The sequence below is a fragment of the Melozone crissalis genome, unplaced genomic scaffold (genome assembly GCF_028551555.1).
Source record: "Melozone crissalis strain CALT ecotype California unplaced genomic scaffold, PUWL_Pcris_2 ptg000027l_1, whole genome shotgun sequence".
Classification (NCBI taxonomy): Eukaryota; Metazoa; Chordata; class Aves; order Passeriformes; family Passerellidae; genus Melozone; species Melozone crissalis.
Window position 1 is genome coordinate 10,631,387 of NW_026535805.1, and position 26,934 is coordinate 10,658,320.

A 26,934-nucleotide genomic window follows, 5' to 3' on the forward strand; every position below is an offset into this window, starting at 1 on the left:
GTTTCAACTCTTCTTTATGCATATTTGCTGATTTAATTTAATCTTCTGACTGTCATTCAAAATGTTCATCCCAATACGCCCTGTGATTTATGCAGTTTGATGCTTTTACATGCTGAACAACTGATAATCAGCCTGCTTAAATCTCTCGCTGTTCTAACATTTATACACTTCGCAAAATTAAAACACTGCAGCAAGCCTGCTGCCTTAACTTCCCCATTCAGGTAAAATCTGTGCTGCTTCATGAGAAGACAGGGATAACATCTAGCTCTGGGGACACCACTGCCTGTGGCAGCTTGCCCTTGTAACAGAACCTCTTTGAGGCTGCCCTGTCACCGTTAACTAAAGGGGTACACAGACTGAAGTGATCTCTCCTCAGCCAAAAATGAGGGCTTGCAGAAAAAATGCAGAGGAAGGAGACAGCGATTCTCTGTTTCCATCCAACAAAAGGCAATAAAGCAAGACACATTCAGATTTTCAGATAACTTTCTCAAGATCTGATAGGGCTGCCTCCTGTGCTGGAATGGTGGTTTGCTCTACCTCCTCCTGTTCTTCCGTGCCTTTTCATTACAGCCTAATTCCAGATCTTTCAGGTTTTTCTTCCTTGCTCTCTCCATCTCACATGCTTCCCTTCAGGGTCCCCTCAACACAACCCCAGGGAGTTACCTTGACTGACTGCTACCATGCAGGTTACTCCTGCTGGGGGCTATCTCATCTACTTAGGAGGGAAGTTCTCTGGAGCAGAGACTGTCACCACTCTGTCATACAAAGCCTGGCAGAAAGAGCCTTCTTTTGTTCAGTCCTCTGGCACTAATGCCATAAGCATGATTAGTATCTGTCTACACTCATCTACAGGAACACCAGGACTGTATGAGAACAAGAACAGGTTCAGCTTTTGTAACCCTCAAAATGCACAGTTACATCCATGAAATTTCTACCCACCAAAGACCACAAAACAAAAGGAAACAGCAATCTGGCTTACTTTGCTCTCTTGGCCATTTCATTGCCATCCCATCTGGGGCTGTATGGGTAATTCTTCTGGGCCTGGGAGTACAGCTGGCCACTGTTAGTGAAGTGGTAGACAGACTGAAATGTTAGGGTTGGTTGGTCTCGAGGAAAGTAGAGGGGTAGGTCAACTGCAATTCAAAAGGAAAAAAAGAGTTATAAAAATATGCTAGTGTATTTTTTCCTTTTTGCTTAGTGGGAATATATCAGACCATTCTATTGGTTTAAGGGTGTCAGAAAAGGAGAAACTGATGGTTAGTTATAAAACATCCTTCTGCATTTCTTATAAGCAATGATTCCAACCTACTGCTGTATGGGACACTTTGCTTTACCAAAACACTTCTGTAAATTACATGATTTAAAAAAAGTTTAGCTAGTGCATTGCTATGTTAATCATAAAATCTTCACCAGGGTTATTTAGTTATTTTAAAAAACCCCTACTTTTATAGTGAAATCTTCCCTTTCAAAAATTCACAAAATACATTCTGTTTTGCTTTTCATTAAAAAACCAAATTTATCTGCTTTAACCAATATATTTTAGTGTCCTCATGGACATCAAAAACATTATCATCCTCATTTTACAGCTATCTGTGTCCTAAAGCAGCCAAATGAGTTGATATAGAATGTAGAAAGATTCAGTCATATGAGCTGGAAAAGATTTCAGCTTGCTGTCATTTGCTAGACAAGAAAACACCCACAAAACTAAAAACACCACAAAGTCATTATTACCCAAAATATCACACTAAAAATAAAAATCAGAACCTCTTAGTTCCCTTTGCCTATCACTGTCTCATGATCAGCTAGGTCTGGTGAACAATAAAATAGTCTACAACAGTTAGAAACTGTGTATGTTTTCTTGGTCAGAACTAGTTTTTAGCCTAACTTTTTCATTGTTAGAATTATGGTTTGTATTTTCTTGGTCTACTTCTTATTTCAGGAGGCTTCAGAAATCTGTAGTTAAACTGAGTTAGAGAACAGACTTGAATGACTAATATTAAATATCTATTCTAACACCCAAATTAACAGAAGAACAGTAATGTCTTTTAAAGGGGTAGGCTTCCTTTATAAAGCACCTAAAACCATACTTTTTGGTATCCTTCAAATAATATTTTTAAAATTCTGTACAGTGAAAGAACACTGCAATGGAATTGTATTTTAAATACTTGCAGAGATTCCAGCACCTCCTGTGAAATCTCTGCTAACAGACTGAGGAATCAGTGTAAGACAGGTTTTATTTTCCAAATTCCATGCTATCATCCTGCTAGTTCCATCATTTTTCTGTTTATCTAATCACATCTAAATACTCAGATGTGCACCAGCTACACCCTATCTCTGTTTGCTCTAAAGGACCCTCAAGCTCTAGGAATACAAGCATTTACAGCCATGAAGCACACTAAATTAAATGTGCTATTGCAGCCATGGTCCCAAAATACAAACAAATGCTCCCGTGGAGGACAGGGCTGGCTCAGTTCATGACCCAGTGTCTGAGCCACACGTGACAACTCCCGGAGCCCGGGTGACTCAGCCCACACAGCAGCTCCCAGCAGATATTTAAGCACTAATGACATGGGCAGAGTTCTGCTAATTTGAGGGCAGATCAGTGCTTTAACAAAGGTTAGATTCAAAGATTGCTCTGTTGAATTCCTCTTTATAATGTGATTACTAAATAACAGCCCTGAACAACATTGGTGTGACCTGGCCATTTATCAGCAAGCACGCTGTCTCCTCCCCTCACAAATAATGTGTGTGCCCCTCTGAAGGACTCCACCATAGAAAAGAATCAATAAGACTGATTCTCTATTTTAATCTTATAATACTTCAGCTCTGAGTGCTTAAACTGTTTCTCTAGTGTATCTTTTTCATTCTTAAGTACCAACTCCTTAAGAGAAACCAAGTTTGTATACTTTTGTATTTTATCACTTATTTGAGCGAGAGGAATAACAAACTTTAGCAAAGCATTCAAACAATAATTTAGTCCTTGTACTCGACCTTTTAGTTAAGAATTTCTAATTTCCATTAACTTTCCCTTCAAAATTGCCATCTACATAACACATGCAAGGAGCACTAGTTTTTTTCCCCTGTTACCTACAACTAAAGGTGGGCTTTCAGGGCAAAGTACCCAGCACTAGAAATGCTGTTTATAATGGATAATCAAGGCAGTGCTCTCACTACAGGGACACCTGCATTTGTCATGACAAGGTACCACCAAAATATATTCTATCAACCAAAATCTGTATAGGAATTTTCAGGAATTACTTACATTATAAACTGATCACATAAATCAGAAAATCAAACTAGATTCAAAACCGTGCATCCCACATCTGGACAGCAGCAGCATTACCCTGAACTGTAAGTAGAGTTTTGAAAAATTTAAACTGCCTTTGATTTATAATAACACCCTTCACCTGAAATCGCCAAACTTCCAGTTTTCTAACCCAAGCGTTTCCTTAATACAAGGTGTGGATGAGTCCAGACCAAGTAAAAAAACCTGTCCCTAATTCTGGAACACAACCACACCTAAAAGGCCAGTAAACAGGAAATAGCCTTGAGTTTAAAGTGTTATACATATCTCAAGGTAGCCAGCTATTATTTCAGCACTAGGAAAGGAAGGCAAGAACCTGCTTCCGTCCCAGTGGGGGCCTGTGCATTGCCACTGGTAGCGCACAGAATGAAAACATAAGCAAAAACCACTGGTAATTAATGCTGGCAAGGTGTGTTGGACATAAAAGGTCAAATTCTGCTCATAATCACATATGGCTTGCTAAAGAAAATGTTTCTTTTTACCTGGTCATGTGTAGGCAGTCTGACTCTCAATCTGTACATTAATAAATATCAGATCTGCCTTCATGCAACATCTAAGATGACAAAGGTGTTACTGTAATTACATGCAAGACAACCATTCACACTTTGCCATGAAAAATGCATCACAGTTAAGAACAACACATCAGTTTTGTAAACAAGGCATCAGTTTTGTAAATTAACACCTGAACTAGGCAAACTGTAAAAGCCTGTGTTGGTTTGGCATGCTAGTTACCTAAGAACTACAAAAACGTATTCCTGTTGAATACAAGTACTATTCCCAAATAACAGCTGACTCACAAAGTACCCTGGTGATATGTCTGCAGAAAATAAGCAGATGACTCATGTCTGTAAATTCCTGAAAGTACCAATAGACCCCTTGCTTAGTCATCTTTTGCTTGGATGCTGGGTTCATGAGCTCTGTAAACTATAATGAGAGATCTAGCTCTTAGTAGGACTCTCTCTCCCTTTTTTCCTCTCTTCTAAACAGTGCAAATTATCTCCCTAAAAATAACTTCATCTGCGTAAGTGAGTCATTTCAACTAGCAAGCTTATACAAGTCATGCAGTTAAGCAGTAATATTTGGTTATGAAGGTAAAAATGCTGCTGTCAAACTCAAGATTTAAAATGAAAATTATGTCAGAGGAAGTCCCATTTACCCCTTCTCTCGCAGAAATAGAAACATTTCCTCTGGAAAATTTAAACAATTAGCTCATTCAGGAAAGTAAAGCTTTCTAATTTAGTTCCATGCTCAAAGTAATTTAAATCTGATGATTTCTTACTTTGGCTCTCCTAAGCATCATACTGTTAATGTAAGAGGAACTTAAAGAAGCAGACTGGAGAAGGAATCCAGTAAAACACTGCTTTCTCCTACATTACAATTTACAGATCATTCTTTAAAAGTCAAATTTTAGACAGCCATAGAGTGGGGAAAATAATGTCTTTATGCAAGCACTACATGAGCAGAACTTGAGGGCTGTTTATGGGTAATTAAGCATTGAGTAAATTCTTCACTGATTGAACCCTAATTTTCCCACACAGTTCATAAGAAAGCAAAAGAAAAAGGACTTGCTTGTTGAGAATGAGTCATGTTGTAAAGAAACTTAATTACAGTTTATAAATAGTTGAAGTTGCTCTCTTTTTGAAACATAAGAAACTATCTAGAAGTAACATACAAATTTGCTTCTCTTGACTTAGTATTTAATGCGTACATATATTCAAAACATAGTTACCTTAAAGCCAAAATCTTGGTTTACTAATAGCTAACAAACTGTGCAATGCATCTGTAAGGTTGAATTGCTTATTTTCTTCAAAAAAAGCAATCTGAGGCCTGGAACAGGTTACCTAGTTTGTTAAGCTTATGTCAACAACTACAGAGTTGATTTTGACTATCCTAATAACTTTAAAATAGTATCTTCAGCATCTAATTTGATGACTTGTTCAACAGGATATGAAATATGGAAGGAATAAAGCATGTACCAGTGCTGCTACAGGTTTTCTGAAGGAAAAATGCTGAGAAGAAATGAGCAGGTTTACCACAGTGCCCTCTTTTCCACCTTTAAGCAATGGAGAAAAGAGATGGAAGAACACAACCACACTTGGAAATGCTTGGTGACCATTAATATATTTCAAAGCACTTAGACAGTAACATTTAAAAAAATTTCCATATACTGTTCCCTCGTTCTAGGGAAAAGGTTTATTTATCCTTCATGTGGCACTGGATAAATCCAGGTAATTGTCTTCACAAAAGCCAACATTTACTCACTGAATTCATTAAAATCCTTGGATGCTGCCATACTGGTTATCTTACTAACCTTTGGGACGCTTGATTCTGCAGCAGTTTATTGCACCTGAAATTTTTTTTGCACTCATGAGCACTGAGTGATCTGGATATTTTATTGTTGAGATTTCTACTTTGACAAGATTTTATGGCCTGCACAACCTTAGTTCAATCCGTACGTGCTTTATGGAGCTGCCTTCAACCAGAAGATAACACATTGTGGTTTCCAGTTCTAAACAGTCCTAGGCTGCACGAGCTGGCCAAAGGAGACACTGTTCTGGCTTCTCCCGTCTGCATTTATTTACTGCACAACACTGAAGTCTTGCTCCAATTAAACGTGTTCATTTCTGCATGAGCTTTTCAATGTGATGATTCCAATAATCATAAGAATGATGTTAGCTACATAAAATACTTAAAAAAAAGTTTCACAGCACATTCATGAGTTGAGAGGTTGTTTAGGGATTCCAGATCAGGAATGAAGGAACAAGGAAAGAAGAGTCAACCTGCCTGCTGATGCTAAGTGCCAGCCTGTGGGATGCAATTCTTCTGAGACTTACTAGTAGAAAATACTTTATATAGCCAAACACAAGTCCTTCCAATGCTGACTGCCATAGTACATACTTCAGAATCCATGATTACTGGACATGTGAGAGGTTTTGTTACAATTATTTCACCAGAAAACCAAGAAGGATATGCCAAGTCTCCAGAGAACACTGAAGACTCTCAGCCTGATACTAGCTGTTCTCTTCCCAAACTTCCCTGACTCACTCCTTACTTATCATCCAGCTTTGGCGAGAGACTGCCTCTGCACTCAAGTACTTCTGATGAAATAAGTAATGGAAACAGGAAACACATATTCCAGGCTCCAGAACTGCATTTCTGTCTCTTATTAGTACATATTCATCATCTTTCTGCCTGTTCTTTTTTTGGTTCACTGAATTTCACATTCTCTCTGCCTTATTTGCAGTTGAGCTCACACTGTCGGGAAAAACAGTGGATTTGAATGCATGGCCTCAAACTGAAAAGCTCCTTGAACTCGGAGCTCTGCAGTTTTCCTGGGATGATATGGATAAGATCCACATGAATTTTCAGTGCAACTCCATGGCAATACATATACTATATCACTTACACATCTCTCAAGCCCTGATAAAAAAAAAAAAATTTATACTAGATTTTTTGACATGACTTCTCCTATGAGACAGGTGATTCAGATTCAGCCTGTACAATGGGTAAAAAATCTTTACCTAACTTCAAGGAAAAAGTTTTCTTCAGTTTTTAGATAAAAATTCCAGTGCAGAAGGCCTTTCAGGATTCATATTGATCATGGTTCCTACGGAGAAGCCTGAATAGATTTAGCCACAAGCATTCTGGGGGCTGTAGTGTCTAGCAAAAAGCTCCTCAGGGCAGGATTTCAGGCTGCTTTCCCTAGTGAATCTTTCCTGCACTCGTGTGTGCTGAAGGCCTTTGGCCTACATTCTACTGGCAAAAAATGAAAGGGGAAACTTGGCTTAAAATACACAAAAATTACTGAATGCCACAGCTATCCTGCTTTGGTGTGTGATGATTTATTCTTGCAGGAATGAGAAAGCAAGGATGACAAATAACATATCAATGGCATTACTGTGGGACTTTAGGTTAACAGAGCGCAGTCACAGGAATTTGAATTTGTTAAATATTATTAGGGCTGACATCCCTTCTGGAGAAAACCAGTTTTTTTTGCAGGAAGATGCTATTTTGAAATCAACATTTCAAAATTTCAAATCTGAAAGGAAAAGCTGTTTATGGAATTTTAGCTGAGACACTTATGGCATTTTGGGTGTGTTGGTAATCACAGCTGGTTTTGAAATAATTAGGTCTGCCCTTGCTACGGGAAATATCCACCCCATTGGCAAAGTCAACGCTTGTATAGTAAATGAGTAAGCTGACTTATGTACAAAATACTTTCAAATAAATACTACAGAAATACAAGTAAATACTCCAAAAAAAGAGGAACAACTAGTTTATTAACAGAATATAGAATACTAAACAATAAAAGACAAACCACTGTAGGCAAAATGGAAACAATGAGTTGTGATGGATTAAACTATTCTGACACATTACAGAGTAGATTTGTTTAATTAGCTTTCTTTGTTTTGGTTTGTTAGTTGGTTTTGCCTGTTTGGGTCTCTTTGAATATAATGTAAAATAAAATTTTTATTTGAGGAGGGCTGCATGACATTTCTGCATCCACCTTGTGGTTCTCCTTGCACTGATAGTGGGAACTATAATACAATCTAGGCACCAGAGGCAACTAGATTTATGACTACAATTGTTTTGATTTTCTTTCAACATAAGCATATTATAGGGTTGTAAAAATATCTCATGTCTTTATTATAACCTGCAACTTTTTTTAAAGTATTCCATCCGTCATTCAAACCAGCATTTTTAATAAAAGTGATAAAAATATTTTGAATGACTGAAGTTACAGTCATGTGCTGCAGACAGAGTATCTAACTATTGGTTTAGTTTTACAGAGGAACTCAGTAACAGATCAAATCAAGATATTCTTCAAGCAGTTTCCAGCTATGTGGTCCAACACCATGCAACACAGCTATACCTTAATCTGAAAACAGCTTTATAAAAGCTTCTTGCTTTTGAGTGTCATTACCCACCCCACCTATGTCATACTCTTATTGAATTTCTCTTACTGGACAGCAAGACTGGACTACCTCCTGTGGATTATTTTACAATCCTATATTGACCCAAAAGAAACAGCATAATGGCCTTACAGGTCTTTTCCTTCTCTAATTTCTGTAATCATATCTGTCTTAATTAAGTAAAAGGCTTCTTATTACCAGCTTCAGCTACTTACTTGTATTTTGTTTTATTTTTACTTCAAATTCTGAAAGATCTTCATTACCTCCTCCTTCCGTTTTTATTTCCTTTTATTGTTTCTGCTGTTACAGTTTCTATAGTAACTTCTGGAAGTGCTGATGAGATTGATGTGACTAAAAGCTGTCTCTTCTCCATCTGAATTGTTTGAAGCTTGAAACTTAAATACAGTTGCAGTTGTTATGGGTGTAAAAAGCAAGCCATGCCCTTCCTTGGCACAGGCAGGATCACTGCAAAAAATACTCCTCTGCTTTCTGAGCAGAGATACACTGATAGATGCTGAGAAGTTTTCTGTTACTTTCCAACTGGACAGGAAGACTTCTAAACCATGCTTTTACCTGAAAAGCAGATGTGCAAAACCATTGTCTTCTCTCATCAATATTTTATTAAGATTATGAGGCTTGCAAATAAGTTGGTTTTTTTTCTGTTTTAAACGCTTCCTGAGATTTGAAAGAAAATTCTTTCACTTCACTCTCATCTGTGGTGAGTGTGACATTATCCTGGAGGTCAAGAGGACCCTCTGCTGCCACACCTGCTATCCTGTTCTTCCAACCTTTGCTGCTTGCAGCTTTCAAAACCCAAGCCAGTGTAATCCCATCTGGCCCACACAGCCAACTAAGCCACTCCCGGTATTTTTAACTGCAGCACAGGCCCACTGCATCTTCCCACTCCTGAACATCACAATTACCACTTTTACTCTTCAAGCCACCTTACACAGTACTAAAAGCTTATCTCTCTATTGCTTTTTGACCTAAAGAACTACTTTGTGGAACACACTGTTGTATGACATGCTTTCTAGACCACCAGGCATTTCTGGTGCATTTTGTGAATCACCATCTGAGGATGATGCAAGACAAACATCAGGATCACACCCCTAAGCTTCAGGGAGCAGACTTCAGGCTGTTCAGGGATCTTGCTCCTCCCATGGAAGACTCCTATGGGATAATGGTCCTGGTGAGAAGATGGGTCCCTGATGACCTCCAAACTCAAGAGCAGTCTATCCTAGTGAGCAGAAGGGCAAACGCTACCAGCAGGAGGCCTACATGGATGGGCAAGGAACTGATAAAACTCAAGCATAAAAAGGAATCACAGGAGATATGGACACTCCCTGAGCATGCAGAGACAGGACTGGGAACGTCAGAGCTGACCTAGAATTGAATCTGGCAATGTGAGTTAAGGACAACAAGATGGGCTGCTACAGCAACAGCAGAAGTATGACTAGGGAAAAGATTGGACTGCTGCTGAATGAGGCAGGGGGAGTGCTGGCAAAGGAGACAGAAAAGCAGCTTAAGCACTCCCTCCTTCTCCCATTTTGAAATTTATGCATCTTTGTGACCAGTTCCATCTCTAAACTAAGGTGTATTCCCTATGATTCCAAAATGAATTATATTTCTATTTCCTAAAAGGCATTCAGCACTTGCCTCTGTGTGCTACTGCTGTCACATATATATTCTTAGAAAAAAATTTATTTTGGTGACAAAGCGATTGTCATTGCATAGAAGGAGGAAAGAGAGGGAAGAATGTTTCAGAAAATGTTTCTTATCTTGATGCACCTCATATTTCTAGAAATTTCATATCTCTAATAATTCTGTGGTGTTATGTGTCATCCTGTTTCTTTTCTGAAAGCATTATGTGGTATTGAACCCAGGACTCATCCATGAAACCCCTGCTCATCAACTCTTTCTGGACTGAAAACAAGATATTTGCTTCCTACTTGCTATTATGAGCAATTTTGAACTTGGTGTATTTCACACCTTTAAAGCAGTTCTCATCTTAGAGAAAAACTATCTGTGAGTTACCAAAGCATGTAACACAAACCAGACATGGACTAAGACAAATAAGCACCACAACCTGTACTCAATCCTGCCCCATCAATTACTTTTTGTGACCTAATTATTTCTTTTCAAAAATTGAGTGGATAAAATAGGATTATACCCTTTTTCCATGGCGGGTACCTTTCCTGAGAATTTCAGTTATCTGTCATATACTTGGGCACATAGTAGTCATACTGGGCACATAGTAGTCATACTCTAGATTTAGGTAAAAAAATAAAAAGAATCAACAGTTCACTTTTCTGAAAAGTGCAATTTTGTAAGAAGTTATTACAAAACCTTTCAGTCCATTTGTTAAAGTGCTTGTAGTTGCTGGAAGAATGTCAATTAATGTCTGCAGCAATACACTACAGTTTTAAAAGTGTGGCAAACACACGTGTTTCTCAGAAATTACAAAAGTAATATCCACAGCAAAATGACATTTTAAAATACCGTGCCAGTCCACCCACATCAGGCCATCTATAAGATTCCTATAAAGCCTAATTAGTATCACAACTGTTGCTTCCTGTTTGTTGCTGTCCATACTAAGTTTTATGAGCTTTCTGCTGTCCATTCTCCCTTTTTCTGTAATTACAAATAGGAACCTACAACTAGCTTATTCTGAGTGACATGAAAACAAAATGAACCTAGAGAAACAGAAAAAGAGGAAAAGAAAATCACTTTTCAGATTCACTTGCATCCATTATGAATACCTATATAAAAAAAAAGTCTCATTTGGCTCACAGACAAGTAAATAGCCAAGGTGGAATCAAAGGAACAAAATGTTTAAAGCACTCTTAATGTCTAAAATAAAATTACCAGCTTTCAATAAAAATTTCAAACTAAATCTACCTGGCAGTATCCCTTAGAAAAAAAGGAAAAAAATAAACCATGGAGAAAAATGATCAGCAAAAGACTCATTAATTTTCCAAATGCTACAATTGAGTCCTGTGATTAGCCCCTGCCTGAGCCCATGCCTAGTTTAGTGTGCCTGTGACTCAGGCTACTTTTCCATCACACTGCAGTGCGCCTGCAGTTTTCACTGACTTCAGTAAGCAAGAGACACCTCACTACACAGGAGGAGGTCCAGGGAATGCTTTGCTCTGAGGGACTGGAACAATGTACAAAGTTTTGAAGAAACCTGGTCAGTTCACAGTATATTTTGCTGTAAGCAGAACATGCTTTCAGAAACTCTCAAGACAAAAATCAAAGAAATACATAGAACCAACTAATATACTGAGTCAGAGGAGAAGACTACCAAAAAGAAAGACACTTATTCCCAAGCATAAGATCCAAATTTGATTTTCTCTAGCCACTTTTAAATCACTGGGGCTTTGTTAATCTACAGTTTCTCTTTTAAGAATGAAAAGACAGTCTTATACAATATTTACAGATTGTTTTGATGAGCATTGAACTTCTCATTCTAGACTCCTGAAACATTTATTTCGTTATGCTTGGCATTTCTGCAGAACTATCCTGCTTTCCTGAGAGGACCAGATACCTCCCTGTTATTCACATGGTGATGTTCTCTTTTTACCTTCTTTAGTTTTCAGAGTCATAAATTCCCATTTTCATTTAAGGAACAAGGAGAAGAATAAAATAACAGCACTATATAAGAAAGGCAAAACACCTCATTAGATAAAAACTCACAGAAATAATCTGATGTAAATATTCCACTCAATACTTAGCCTATTTTTTTAGGACATGGCTCAGGCAGACCAGGTTTTGTACTCCTAACTTTTCTTGAAAAGACTGACAAACGTGTGCAGACAGCAATATTCAAACAAGAATGCATCAGAAGCTGGTCTTGGTAACATCCACCAAAACCCCCTGAATCCAGAAGCAGGTGCCTACCCAAAGCCTGACACTCATAAGGTATAGTCTCCCTTTAGCCAACTAATGCTTTAGGCCCCTTGCTTGCTTGCTCTCTCTTGTTTCAAAACTTTCTTCTTGCTGGGATGCTGTTTCTGATCTATCCTCTACCACAGACAACCACCTAACCGCACAGACAAGTTAAAGGGTAGACAAAAAGCTACTTATGTTGGCATTCCCACAGCAAGAAAAGTCACCATTTAAACTCAAGCTTTTACATTACCAGCACTTTGGAACTCCTGGCTCAGTGGCATTATCCACACAGAAACTGAAATCCCTTACAGTCAGCCAAGGTCATTTCCAGCAAATATTCCCAACCAACTTCACCTTGACTGAGATCCCAAACAAACTGGAAATATAAATGCTGCCAGCCTTCAACATTCTCTACCCCCTAAAATATTGTTCAGTGAAACCAATCCTTTTTAGTTTAACGTTTGTCCTTTTCAAGACACCTTAAACAACCACTAACACAAGCAGTGTTTCATTTGCTACTGCATACTGGTCCAGCTTCTGTCCATCTCTTTAGTGCTGATAACCTAAAGATCTTGCAAGATAAAAATTAATCTTTGAAAAGTCCAACTACAGGTTGCTTCAGAGCTCTACTCTTGTGTTTATAACAACAATGCTACTTAATTCTTAATTATGCACAGATAATGTAACTTGTGTCTTCATCTAATATTGATTGGCTATTTCATCAATGGCCAGACTTGACCTTAAAGGTCTTTTCCAACACAAATGATACTATAATTTATATATGGTACAAATATATAAACTGTATACAAGAACAAGAATACAAGGAAATACCTGTCTCCAAAAACTAATCATAGCTGATTTATAAACAAGAAGAGAAAGTCTATTGAAAAGTGAGCAGTCTACTGAAGTTTACTTACAAAGCTTCATACTGGGACTTACTCATAAACATTATCAGTATCAAAAGCAGTAAGCCTGATTAACGATTTCCTTTCCCATGTGGATGCATGAACTTCTCAAAATGTTTATTTCTTCTGTCTTATAATTGAAAGCACTTGATTAATTCTGAAACCTAAACCACAGAAGAAACAGTTCCTTGGACTAGTCTTTGATCTAATATAATAACTCCAGCAGCTTCATTAGTCTAATGATTAAGTTTGCAGCTAGGTAGCTCCTCGGTGTTTTAAGGCAGAATGTGTAGACTCTGGTCTTCATTCCATAACTACAGCACCAGTCTTTTTTTTTTTTTAGCATATGATGTTGTTCTAAGGTTATTTGGCTTCAGAAATTCAGAACTATTTTTCTGTTCCTCTCCTCTTTAACTCACTTTACTCAATAAAACTATTCTGAATAATTTCAACTTATTCTGTTTTTTGCTTCCTAGTGTCCAAACAAGTTTGTAACTCCCAATGCAAACAGTTGCAAAACAATGCCAAAGTTATTTTGGAAACCTCTGAATCCATCTTCTAAAGGAAATACAATTCATGTTAGTGTTTATAAATCTCATCTAAATTGCAACTTCAAACCTAAAATTTTATCAAAATTTAGATGCCAATAAATATGGTGCCTTTCATTTGAAATGCCACAGTGCTTGCTGTATACTGACCTATTTACTCTCATCTGAATACTCTAGCTATATACTATAGTAAATATATAAAGTAGAACAGTTTTCAACTTATTGCTATCTCTCCCAGACATTTTATTAGATGCTTGCTAAATATTCAAGCCTAATATACATAGTTATGTCAGTGGTTAGGAGATGAAAGCCTACATTACTTCACTCAGGAAATGAAGTGCAGGTTTCGGTCCTTTCATTGCAATATCCTTCAGTGCATGGACCAGAAATGCTTTTGCACTGAATTGTTCAACAAGTGAGTGATGCAATGGCTTACACAGCTAAGCCACTGTATGAGTTCTAAGGCCACAGGGTTAATACATAGTGATAAACTATTCAGTTATAATTGTAGCTTTCAGGCCAGTTTAATTGAATACCATGAATATTACACAGTTAAAACTTGCTCTGTTATTTAGCAGAAATTTGAATTTTCGTTCCTCTGAAATCTAAGTGATTCAACATGTATTAAGGTATATTATCTCAGAGCACAAATCAAATCCACAGGAATTTTAACATTGATTAAATTAACGCAGATATGTTGGGGAGTAAGAAAGGTGGGAAATCTTCAGGAAGGCTGCACATAAAGAAGTGTCTCTCATAGAAGACAATTGTACAGTGACCAGTTCTCCATTGTAGTTGAAATTTAAGTAAAAGCTTAATGAGGATAATTTACCCAAAGATACCACTTCAATTCTGTTTTCCTCTCAGCATAAATTATAATAACATGATGGAAGAGCTTTAATTTCAGGTTTGAGTTTTCTAAGATCATTAATGATTCTTAAGATCATTAGTGTGTGGTGAGCTAATCTTAGGGCATAGAAGGAAAGGGATTAGTGAGACCATTTTTTATGATCTGCAACACAACACAGGGTGAAGAACCTCTCTGAACAATGGCAATCCTGACTTTCTGCATTAAAAACTCTGGGACAAATTTTTGTGACATCATCAAGATAGCATGAATCTTCCAGATGAAAAGCTAGCCCACAACAAAAAATTATGTAATATGAAAGACTCCAGTGCTAAAATGCTATCAAATACCAGTGCTGCAGCTGCCCACAAATTGCAGCACAATTGCAGTGTAATAATTTCAAACATAAATAAGATGCGTAACAATCAAATCTAAAGAATTACGTGACTGAATTTCCTCAGATCAAAGTATCTTTGATACCTGTGAATTTCACCTTACCACAAGGAAAAACAGAAATTGAAACTTAAAGTAATATGTAAAAGGCAGTATCAAAGCCACATTTACTAATTTCCACGTGGAGTAATTCCTACATATTTAAATTAATAATGTGGTTCTGATGGTAATACAATCTTCATTTAAAAATTTTAAACAACAGCAAACCTAGCTATGTTGTTAGGACAGTTTTTGCCGACACAGTTTCAGTCTAGGAATAAGTTTTGAATCCTGATGACAATGTGCTGTTATTTCTTATGTGATATATTTTTTTCTACAAAAGTGTCTTTACAGTTGTTATCAATGCATTAACTCCTGACAGTTACAGATGATTTTAGGTATTCCTGGGTAGAGTCTTCATCACTAACACTTTAGAAAAGCTGAGTTACAACAGTGAACTCAAATCTTGAGTCAAATTACCAGAAAACCTTCCCAAGATCCTTTTGGCATTTTGGAAAGCCAACATCTCAGTATTGGTGTGCATCCTCTCCCCTTCTCTAGATACAATTGAGATTTTGTGTTTTCTAAGTCACATCAAAAATAGATTAAGCACTGGATAAAAATAACTAAAACTTTTAAATTGTTTCCTGTAATTGTACATTTTCCCTTTTGAACTTGTATCTTCAGAGGATAGACATTTATGCCTGAGGCAAAGTGTTACTCACTGTGAACAAGGAAGCAAAAATCTTTCCACATCAGCAACAGAGTAAGCTTTGTGAATCCTTCTGCATCATATTCCACCACACCACTATCAACAAAAACAAAACAAAAAATGAGTACAGTTTTTATCTTCAAATACTAGATGATGAATATGTGAATTTTGTAATAGGGGATTTGTTATTTTTGTTTGTTTCTTCAGAATCTTCCAGGATTTGCTTTTTTTATTAACAGTTACAATTTTCTAGCTAATCGTAAATTAGATTAAACTTTTAATGTCAGTAATAGTCTTAATTATGCTGAGGTATTGGAGGTTGTTACCCAAAGAAAGGCCATTTTCAGTTTAAAATGCACTTTTAAATGAAAGAAGACCTGCTACCACATCTGCAGTCCTAAATTGATAAAAACTGTAGACACACAAATCCCCTGTACCTTACTGAAATGAAGATTATATATCATTTCTGTAGTGAGTGAGAGGTTAAAACTGAAAATAATCAGGCTGAGAAGAGTTTAAATTTGAAAATTTGGAAGAGTACATATAAAAAACACAAAACATGAGATCATAACAAAAAATTCATATAGAATACTTGTTTGACAGATGGATTAAAAGTTTCAACCATCAGAAGCTGGTATTCTGTCTGAAGCAGTATCAGAACTTATGAACCACAAGGCAGATGTCATATTATCAGAGGAACATGTGGCCACTTCTATAATAGAGTTTTTTCAGAAGAAAATGAAATGTCTTGATAAAGATTGAGGTTGCACTGACTGTTTACTCATATGCTCAGTTGAAGTTATTGTTATCTATTTATCATGGTATTAAATTTGGGTGCATGCTAGAAGCCACCTGTTTTCCTAACTTCACTTGAGAGACCTGAGATTTGAAGGGCTCCCTTGGAAGCAGAAACCCCTCATCACAATTAGCTAAAGGCTTAGACTCCAGCTCAATTGAGGCAGGAAACCAAAGTGCCAACCCTTCACAGTGCCACAGTAGCCCTGACTAATTGATTTGTGAAGCAAATGTGTCATCATGCCTGGCCATGCACCTTTCATCTGCAGGAATGCAACATGACCCAAGAGCCTCTTCTCTTGAGACACAAAATACTGGCTGTTGGTGGGAACAGCTGTCTCCCAGCCTGGCCTTTACACTGAGCAGGGCTTTCTGGCTCTTGCAAGGCTTGGAACCACACCTGCTTCCCCATTTTCCCACCTCAGTCACTGCCTGTTAGTGTAAAACCCCTTAAGTAATTGATTCAGAAATGAACATACTTCTTCTGCACAAGGAAAATCCCTACTGTCCCTTTCCCATCATCACCTATTTTCTAGAAAAATAAGATTGGCCACTGGCACAGAAGTGAAATAATACTGAAGTACATTCCAGTATTGCTACAGAGAGACAATCTGTACACATCATTCTGTGAAAAATGACTAGATTTCATCTCATCCAGTGGACAGCAGCCACACAACCGCAAACCATATGCAAAAAATGAGTCTCCCCCACACTACAGAAAAATATGCATCGGAAGAAAACTTACGTTCCAAAGTGACTCAGGAAAGCTGCAATGTACTCTCTTCTCTTATGGTATCCCTGAATAACATATTGTACCTTAAAAAAGAAAGAAAATAAATCCAGAGCTATAAAAAGATTAAAAAACCCAAAGCCCAGTTTGTCATACATTTCTTGTTAAGGAAGATTTATGTTTGACATGGTAGAATTTCTGAATTCTACATTTAGCATGATTTCCCTAAAGAATTCTTTGAAAAAAATTCTGGATCTTGCGTACAGAATATCTTGTAAAGAAATCTCTTCAATCATGTCTAAGTGAAACTTAAGTCTTTCACAATAGACTGAAGCACTGTTTAACTGCATGAGACAAACACTGAAAGAAAGAAATGCTCATCCTTGCCTTACTGAAGTTTGAGTAGAAATCTGTGATAGGCAAATCAGTCATCTGAACTGACAGTAAGCTAAGTGTCAAAATAACATTCTGGTTATAAAAGAGAAGAAAAAATTAAATTTCTTGCATAACTGATCTTGGGTGTTTTCTGAAGACTGCACCTCCAACAAAACCTTCTGAACACTAAGCTCTTTCACTGGTTTCATGCTGACTCAGGGAGCCACCTACTCAACTGCGAGCATCAGTTTCTGAGGCACTCTGGGTTTTGAAAGACTTCCATCCAGGCACAGACAAAATCCAACAAGGCTAAATTTGGAGACTTAAGGCAAAATTCTCCTCACACCACGTATGTTTTCTTGTTGATTTGGATGGCATCACTTAAGAGAACAGTGTGAACAGGGTTTGACCCATAACAAAACCAATGCATGTGTCACCAGGCTGCAAGGACATCTGGTTTACAACTGGTGGCTTGGAAGTACTTATGGTATGGTTCTATATGTGATTCCCTGTGTAACTGTGCTTTCCAGAACCAAAACTAGCATTTTAAGGTCCTTTTCTCCCTCACTGAAAAGAACAGGAAGAGTATTTTCTTGGCTATGGCAATACTAGAATTCCTTGGTTGGCAAATGCTTTCCTAAAATTACTGAAAAAGTCTTGATACAAATATTGCTGAGAGCTGTCTTGTATAACTTAAATTCTACTTATAAACTCAAACATTATATTTTACAAAACACTAAGATTATTTTGAAGGCTTTGTGTAGGATCTGAAATGTTATTCTGGGAAGAGGAAAACATACAATAAGTTTGCTTAAGTGACTTTGTTTAAGAAAGGATAAAAACAGCCCAGTGTGCCTGCAGATTTTAAAAACAGAAAGTAATTTTAACAGAAAACCACAACAAAAACAACTCTAATGATAGATTCCAACATAATTATGGAAACACACTCTGAAGAAACTTTTTCTAAAAGATAAAATTATTCTCTTATTTAGACAATTGAAGGTAAATATAATATACAAGTAAGAAGTCTGTAATAGGTCAATATTTAAATGTTGACCCCCTAAGCCTTCTTTTGAAAATTATACCTAAATAATGGAGAAACTTTCAAAATACTATAATTGTTCTTTTTTGTTTAAACAGTAAGCTAACTGGAACACAACCTTTTCAGCAACCTTAAGTAGCTCTTACTGTATAAACATCCAAAGAAACTGCTGATTCAGTTCATCTGGAGGAAACATCTGAGAAGAAAAATCACGGAAAGTACTCAAAACCTACAATAATGACTGGGGTAGGAGAACTTGCAACTAGAACAATAATATGCAAACTACACATCTGTATTTACTAAAAACAGTATACTGCAATGCAGTATTGTACAATACAGTAACATTTTATCCTAAATCATGGCATATCACAGTAAGAAAAAAACTGCTCCAGGATCTGATCCTAAACTCACTTGTTTACCTAAAGGAGTCATTCTATTCAATGTCATGCTTAGGTACTCAGCTCTTACCAAGAAGGTATTCCCTGTGTAGTTCAGCTTAAGTGTGCCTTGCTTTGCATACCAGGCAGAAGAATAATGATGTCTGTGGAAATGCAGTACAGTGCATCAGGGAAAGGAAAACTGATTGTCTGCAGCAGCTTACCTTGTTTGTTAGAAGCTGGCATACTTGGGGTACGTAGTCGATGAGACAACCTCCACCAGGAAAGGCTGGGATGTGAAGGGCAGATGATCCTCCAAGTGCACTAGAAAAATAAGCTAATTTAAGAATACATTACATGCACAGCCTCTGGGATTTGAAAATTATTTCTGCATAGTCCTCTCTCCCTATTCTCAATGTGAGATGGCCAAGAGGAAGTATATTTTATGCTGTGGTGATAATAAAAAGTATTGAGTGATATCATCTATAAAAACAGGTTATACCATGACCCACTGTAAATTAACCACTGAAATCAAGAGTATCACTAATGCAAAACATTCTCTCAGGAAATATCTTTTTCATTGTGAACAGTTCTGTTTCTTAGTCCTCATCAGTAAGAGGTGGAGTACTGTAGTTCAGATATCTTGTTAGTAGTGGAGGAGAGGACCTGAAGTCCTTAGCTGTTCCAAAACCCACCTTCAGTCAAACCAGCTAAGAATAATCAAAATAATTAGGACTGAGGAGTCATAGATGGCCAGATGCAAATATCAATCACGTCACTGACTCCAGTTTTGGACTTCCCCATAGAACACAGATGTTAACCTACTAAATCAAGGGGTCAGTGAGCCAGAAAGATTATCAGGTACATGATGATGTAAGGAGGATGCTGAAAGAAATGGGTTTGTTCAGCCTTCAGAGAACACTGTGGGGGGGGAGGGATACTGAGGAGGGGAGCTGAAGGCATATTGATGCCTTCAATTATCTAATGGAAAATTATAGAGATGGTGGAGTCAGAGGCTTCTCTGAAGTGGGGCTCAGTGGTGCTATGTCCTTGGAGGTGCTCGAAGCTCAGCTGAACAACAGGGGCCATGAGCTGGCCCTGCTCTGAGGAGTGGCTTGGCCAGATAAGCTCCTTCTTGCTCATCTACATTGGTTTATGATTAGAGTCTATAATTCTATGATTTTGTTCATGCCCAGTAGGAAATGACAACAACAAGGACATTAATTCTGTCCGTGCACATACTGGACTGAATGGTAGGAATTCACAGAAATAAGGTAACTTCAGAGATGTATTTAGGCAGCTTAACCATTTGCCTCTGTCAAAGGACAGAAGACTGAAGCACACCTGCTATTACTCAGGATAATGGCTTCTTTGGTGTGGAAAGATCTAACACTTATTTAAATCAGGCTGTATAAGGCAACGACTAGGTAAAGTCCATGCTACTTCCTTCTAGCAGCACTGACCTAAATCTTTCTTTATAGTCCCTTACCAAATCAAAATTTGCATTACACACTGTGGATTACATCATTCATTAACCATCCAGAAGCAAACTTGGACACCATAAAAATGCTTCAAAAGCTAAGTTACTTTGGGTGGCCTCCTGTTTACATGCTGTTTCCATGACAAATTACACTGGCTAGAAAGAAAATTTCTTCTCTGCAAAACAAGTCTCTTACTCTCCAACAGGATCTGGCCTCTTATTTTCCTCAGTACTTGATAAGAAACCACTTTGGTAGGTATAAAGGTCTACAGTCATGCATCCCTTTGAAGGAACAGAGCCTACATAAATCAAAAAAATCCCAAACTCATAATGAGGTATATGGAAATCTGCTACTCAGGCAAAACAGTCTGGGTTTAGCAGACTGTTCACCACATGGAACAGTTCTGCAGGTCTGGATTTTTCATATGCAACGATGAAAAAAAAAAAGCCCTCAGTACACCACAGCTACATAAAAAACAAACAAACTTTTCCAGCAGAAGTAAGACTTGAATGGGATTTTTTTTTTAACAGAATTCAGTTTCCCTGCTGCTACCCCCTTACTAAAATTATTCACACAAGAATATAATTTTGCAACTTGTGGATGGTTTAAAGCAGTGAAGTATGACTAAGATGATTAGAAAGTTGGAACATTTCTGAAACAATATGTTCTTACAAAATTGCAAGTATAGCGGGTCCACCGATCCGTAACATTGGAGAATGGAAAACTTCACCTCCTGGTATGTTAGAAGTGGTCACTTTAGGACACTGACTTCCAGTTTATTAAACTCGTTGCATATTATGTAAATATATCCATAAAAGCCTCCAATCTCACACACAGAGCAACTGGTGCTGTCCACTTTGCATCCTGCCTTGCCTCATTTGACACCAAGTCCAAGTTCCCTTGCAGCATGGACACAGAACTGAAGATGCTCAGATGACTACAACAGGAATTACTGGCTTCTCTCCCAGTTACAATAGCAGGTATGAAACTAGAAGTCATCTCTAACAGACTACACATGCAAAAAAAACTTTCACTCCTATATCATCAGCTTACAATACATCTTCCAGACTGAATTATTATTATTATTTGTGAGTAAGGGGTTTGCCATTTTACCTGTATCCATCTCTTGAAAGTAGCTATCCCATAAAAACGTGTTGACATAAATGGAAATTCAGTCCTTCTCAAATGAAAAACAGACTGCTAAAAGGTGTGGTTTCTGAGAAAGAGGTCCCTCCACAGAAAGAAGGCTGGAGTTCCTAGTATAATTATCCTCTGAAAACAGAATAAAGCTATACCACATGTAATTTATATTCTGTAGAAATAATTATGGGTAGGGAAAATTAAGAGTGGACAGGCGTCTTTGTTCCCTCTATTGGGTCAGAGAATCTGCTTATTAACTATTTTAATAAAATACTGCATTTGCACAGGACCTTGCCTCTGACCATCTCAAAACTGTTTATAAACATTCAGCAATTAACATTCATCTGCCTCATTCAACTGATATTTACCTTTTATTTTTAAACATGTAAAGAAGCTATTGCTCAAAGTTTGATTTGACTGTGCTGTACTACAATTTCTGTCATGTTAAAGGAACATATTTGCTGTACCTCACAACCTTGAGACCAAGCAAGAGGATGTAATAATTCATTTGACTTATAATAAACCTTCAACTAAAGAAAGAAGTGACTTCCACAGTGCCAAAGAAGGACCTGTAAAGGATGCAAAATAGACACAATTGAGCAAGGGAATGTTGCCATGCAGCTCAATATGCAAAGGCTGCTTTTTGAGGTACCTCACAGACCAATCAAAAGAAAAAGAGCAAAACAAAGTATAAGAAGCCTTTTATAGTGAAGGACATTCCATTTGGCAAAGTATTTCACCAGCACAAGCTAAAGATTGCTGCATGTCAACTCTGCTTTCCCTATAGTTGGGACTCTTGGAGCATAGATCTTAAACACTTCCGTGTGCAATCAAGCCTTCCTTCTCAGTATCAGTGCTATACACCCCTTACAAAAAAGCCCCATGCTCATTTTATCACAACAACAAAAAAATGTTAAACAAAAAGCATCAAGAGATATGATGAGGAAGCACAGACAATTGCTCCCCTACAGCTGCGGGAGTAAGGATAGTTTCAGTACAATCAATGGAATTGTGTTTGATTTTTACACTGTTTTTTTCAATAAACTGCTACTTTTTAAAGGCTAGAATTCTAACAGTCTGGTATTTTTGGTAATTTTAACAATTCATGAAGCAATAGTCTTAGGAGATGCTACTTCATTTCAACTGGTACCAGATGAAGATAAAATACATGGTAGATCAACCTGTCTCAGAGATAAGGTTCTACAAATATGCTGGAACAAAGACCTGCTGGCCTCAGAATTTTATTTGCTTGCTCTTACTCTAAGCCTACTCAGCTCTGAAAACCAACTTCATACATCTCATTTTAAGACAGAGCAGAGACTCCTTGCAGCAAGGTCCTGCCCTCCTGGACTTCCAGAGTCAGTCACAATGTGGTTCTGATCCATGGTCTGTGAATTAAATTGCATTTTGAGAGGAACTCACTACTGAATTCAACAAGTGCAGCAGTCAGCCTGCATTAATAGAAGTTTTGTTCTGTGACATGCTGAAATACAAGTTCAGAAAGCATAGCTGGAGTATGTTTACATTTCTGCTGTTGACTGGCGCATTCCAAGTGACTTGCTCTGTCTGTCTCTCAATGGATCTATTTATTCACGCCAACATACAAAATGAAAAATTCTTCCACATTTTTTGATAACTTATAATTAATTAAAATGTCTTTCTCAAGAAATCATCCTCAATAAATGGCTTAGCATTAATTCACAAATTTCAAGAAGTGACTGTTTTGTTCTTGAGTATTTATGGGTAAAGAACCAGTCATTTGCCCATCACTTCATTAGGGAGGATGGGTACTTGCAAGTTTCAACCTCAGCAAACTGAGTGCTTTAGCAAGGCACACTTGCAGGCAGGTAGAGAGATGCTCTTACTCCTAATCTCTACCCCTGCCCCTACAGCTCTTGGGCCTGCCTAGTTCCCCTAAACTCCTGCATTAACACCACCTCTTCCCTGCAATTCATTTTGCTTCCCTCTCTCTCCAAAGAGAAAAAAATGCAGGTTTGTCTAGATTGCTGGGAAACTTTTGAGCTAAGTCTGAAAAACGAGGATTATTTCAGACCACCCTCTACATCACAGTTTGAAGAGTTAAATGTTAACACAGGTTATGCTACTACAGCTAAGGACCTGTGCACACATAATACAGTTTATACTTTGCTGTGAAACAAATATCACAAAGAAAAGAAAGGAGGTACCTTACTTGATAGGGGTTTTTTTGTGTTTTTTTTTTTTTTTTTTTAGGGAGAGTAGAAAACGTGTATTTGGGCGAGGAGGTTCAGAACTGTAAGAATCATACTTATCCTGAATACAGTATGATATAGCATTAAACAGCTTTAAACCAAAAGAGAGCAGTACATAATATTGACTGCACTCAACATTTGTAACTCCAATATATTCTTTCTGCAAAACACACAGAAAACAGGGAAAAGACAAGTTCAATGATTGTGAATGATGGAGTAATAGATTTGTCTAACTTTGAAAATGTAAACAGATTAAAAACTTGCCTCTGAATGGATAGACCTTTCAAATGGGTTTAAAGTAATTAGAAGCTTTTCTGTCAGTGTGGCCAGTGTTAAAGCACTGTCAAATCTATGCACCAGTGATGGAAAGTAGACTTTAGACTTTTTAGACTATGGCCATTTATTTTACCAAGACTGGTAAAATTACCTTTTTAACTCTCTGTAAGACCTGCTGTATTTTGAAACTGAAGCACACTGCAGACAGACATGAGCATTTAAAGGGTTTATTACTCATGACGGCTATACCCAAGAGTAGCCTCAAGCATGTGGAAAGAAGTTCCCTTCTTTTTGCTTTTTTTTCCTATTTTGAGAGGCATATTCAGGGCTTTGATCTCCTTCCCTGTTCTCTTTGTCTTTTGTTGCTGAAGTAAATAGTTGACTTTTTTTCTTTTGCAGTTTCATCACTTTAGTACATTACACCATTTGGCACAGGAGACACAAGGAACCACATCAAATAAAAGCACGTGACCACAAAAGCTGCCTTAGCAACCATGATCCCAGATTTGCTGTCAGTTTACCATTTTTCAGACTCGCCTGACTGTAACCAAATCCCTCCTATCACACAAACAACGTGGTGCTTGGCAGAAGCCTTGGGATAGTGCTTCCATCAGCAACACAAAACTTAGCAGTAAAATAACAGAACATTTGTACTGAAAAATTGGACAGTCTAGGTTTGAGACAGCATTTTCTTTCCTTTCCTGTAATAGTCCATTTGAAGCAAACATAATTAATATACTGCTTGTCCACTCAGATCTATCACAAAGAGAAGCATGTCCAAAAAAATTTCCATTTTATTTTTAAAGAAACAATTTTTTCTTTTAATTACTTCTACTGTAATACTGGTAAAACAGAAATGTATGATTTCAGCAAAGAGAACTAATCTGATCTAATCTATATTATTGAATGTTCTGGAAAAAGAAATACAATCACAAATAGACCTAGAGGGAAACTATGCCAAATCTGTTTATCTGAAGAAAGAATCCTGGTCAAACTCAGACTCAGCATCTGGCCATTAGAGCTGAAAGGATGATACCATCATTTTTTCCTTGACCTACTAATGGTTCAGAGTAAATACCTCTGAGCTTGTCCTGACTAGTGACTGGAAAAAAATATGAAATAATCACTGTAAAGAGCAAATACTAAAACCAGAATGTATTCTAGTTTCACAGAATGTGCAGAAAACTGCAAGTCAGACTTACTGAGCTTTATTTCAGTTTTCTGCTGACTCTGTATGTTCTAGCATGTTATTTCAGCCATCCTGCTTCTCTGCTTGCCCACCTATTATGTTCAGATGCTTATACTGAAGTACATAGAAGTTTAATAACATTCATAAAGTAGTACAAAAACTGTGGGATGAAGTAATTTTAAAAGCTAATAAATACATGTTTGGGTTAGTCCAACTTCTCTGTTCTGCTGCAGGTAAAATTGTAAGAAAGAAGCAGTTGCCTATAATGTATTAGCCATTTTAGACAAAGTGGTCGTACCAAGGAGACTTACATTAAGTGTATAGATTCTAGGTTCTAGCAGACTTTAACCTATCAGACTTAAATGCAAACCATACCTAGAGTGATTCAATACTGAAGGATTTGTGGGGATAAGAGCTGTGTCCCCAGGATTCTATTGCTTCTCAAAGAAAATAACTCAAGTAGCATGACATTAATAGACGGCTAACCCTATAATTAGATTAGAAATTTGTTTCTTCTCATCCCTTCACTGAGTACTGAGAGCTAGAGGCAGAAAGAACAGATACTCCTGCAGTATCAAGTTTTTCTTACTGCTGTATGATAGCATAAAAATCTGAAAATATTAGTATTTCCTTTGTATTTGATAAACCAGGACTGAAAGGATTTTTCCTTTGCTTAATGGATCTTTACACACAGAAATATTCTGCGTAAAGGGGACTGCCAGATTTCTACTGATGTGTTAAATGAGTGAAAACCTGGGCTGCTAGTGCTGGGAAAGGGAGCACTCCACCATCCTCTCATCTCACATTCTCTGAAGAAACAAAAGCACAAGAGGATAACAATTATTACCTGGCTGATGGGACACTTGGGACACAGTGGTACCACAGGGTACCAAGCACTCTGCCTACAACAGGCACCACATTGCTTCCCTCTCTGGTGACAGGGCCCCTGTTATGAACTGACCTGTGGCTCAGAGCAGACAGCTGGGCAGGCAGGCAGCCCAGCACCACCGATTGTCCTCTGGCACCTCCATCACACCTCAAGGTACAGACTCGTGGAAAAGTCCAAGCAACAGAAATTATCAGTGAGGCTTTGAAGTGTACAGGTTAACTTAACTGGTGTCAACAACATCACTCCATAAAATGGTACAAAATTTATGGTCACTTATTCATTTTGACAACATAAAAGCGAAAAGTATAAAGCAATATATTTCAAACTGTTTCAAAGTATTAATATAGAATTGTTTTTCATAATACACTACTAACAGGTTCAAAAAGAAAATATGAAAAGTTCTGTAGGTTACAGAAAGAGTTTTAGCCTTCTCTTTAAGGCTAAAAATCTCTGACAAATGTTGCTTTTGTGTTGCAACTGACTGAACTGATGCCCCCTTACTTTTTCTGCAAAAATATCACCAGTAGCAATGTGTATTGCAAGTGTAGTATACTCAGTCAACTGGGGCAGATAATAATGAGAATCCATAACAAATGACAGAAGAGCTGAATTTAGAGACACTTCTTATGATATCAAAAATAGAACTTTGGTGTATCCTTCCCCTTCCCTCCTAAAAGGTACTGCTTAGTAGTATTAATTCCAATTAATAATATTAAATATTTTTACTAAATAATAATTAATTAAATAATATTTACAGGAAATAGATATAAGAAGCCCCGAATCAGTTGCTAGATGTCCCACAGTTTAAAGAGGAGGGCATGGTTCCTGTCCCAAAGAACTTTCACAGTCTACTATTT

At 37.4% G+C, this 26,934-nt stretch overlaps 1 protein-coding gene across 1 annotated transcript in view; it reads right to left on the reverse strand.

The window, feature by feature from the left end:
• BABAM2 (BRISC and BRCA1 A complex member 2) overlaps nucleotides 1-26,934 on the reverse strand; it is a 161,225-nt gene that overhangs the window by 18,958 nt on the left and 115,333 nt on the right. The window contains exons 8-11 of the mRNA XM_054279124.1: nucleotides 19,096-19,195; nucleotides 17,093-17,163; nucleotides 15,566-15,648; nucleotides 980-1,133 (exon numbers count right to left, since the gene is read on the reverse strand). Of these exons, the coding sequence (XP_054135099.1) occupies nucleotides 980-1,133; nucleotides 15,566-15,648; nucleotides 17,093-17,163; nucleotides 19,096-19,195 (408 nt within the window). The remainder of the gene's footprint in view (nucleotides 1-979; nucleotides 1,134-15,565; nucleotides 15,649-17,092; nucleotides 17,164-19,095; nucleotides 19,196-26,934) is intronic.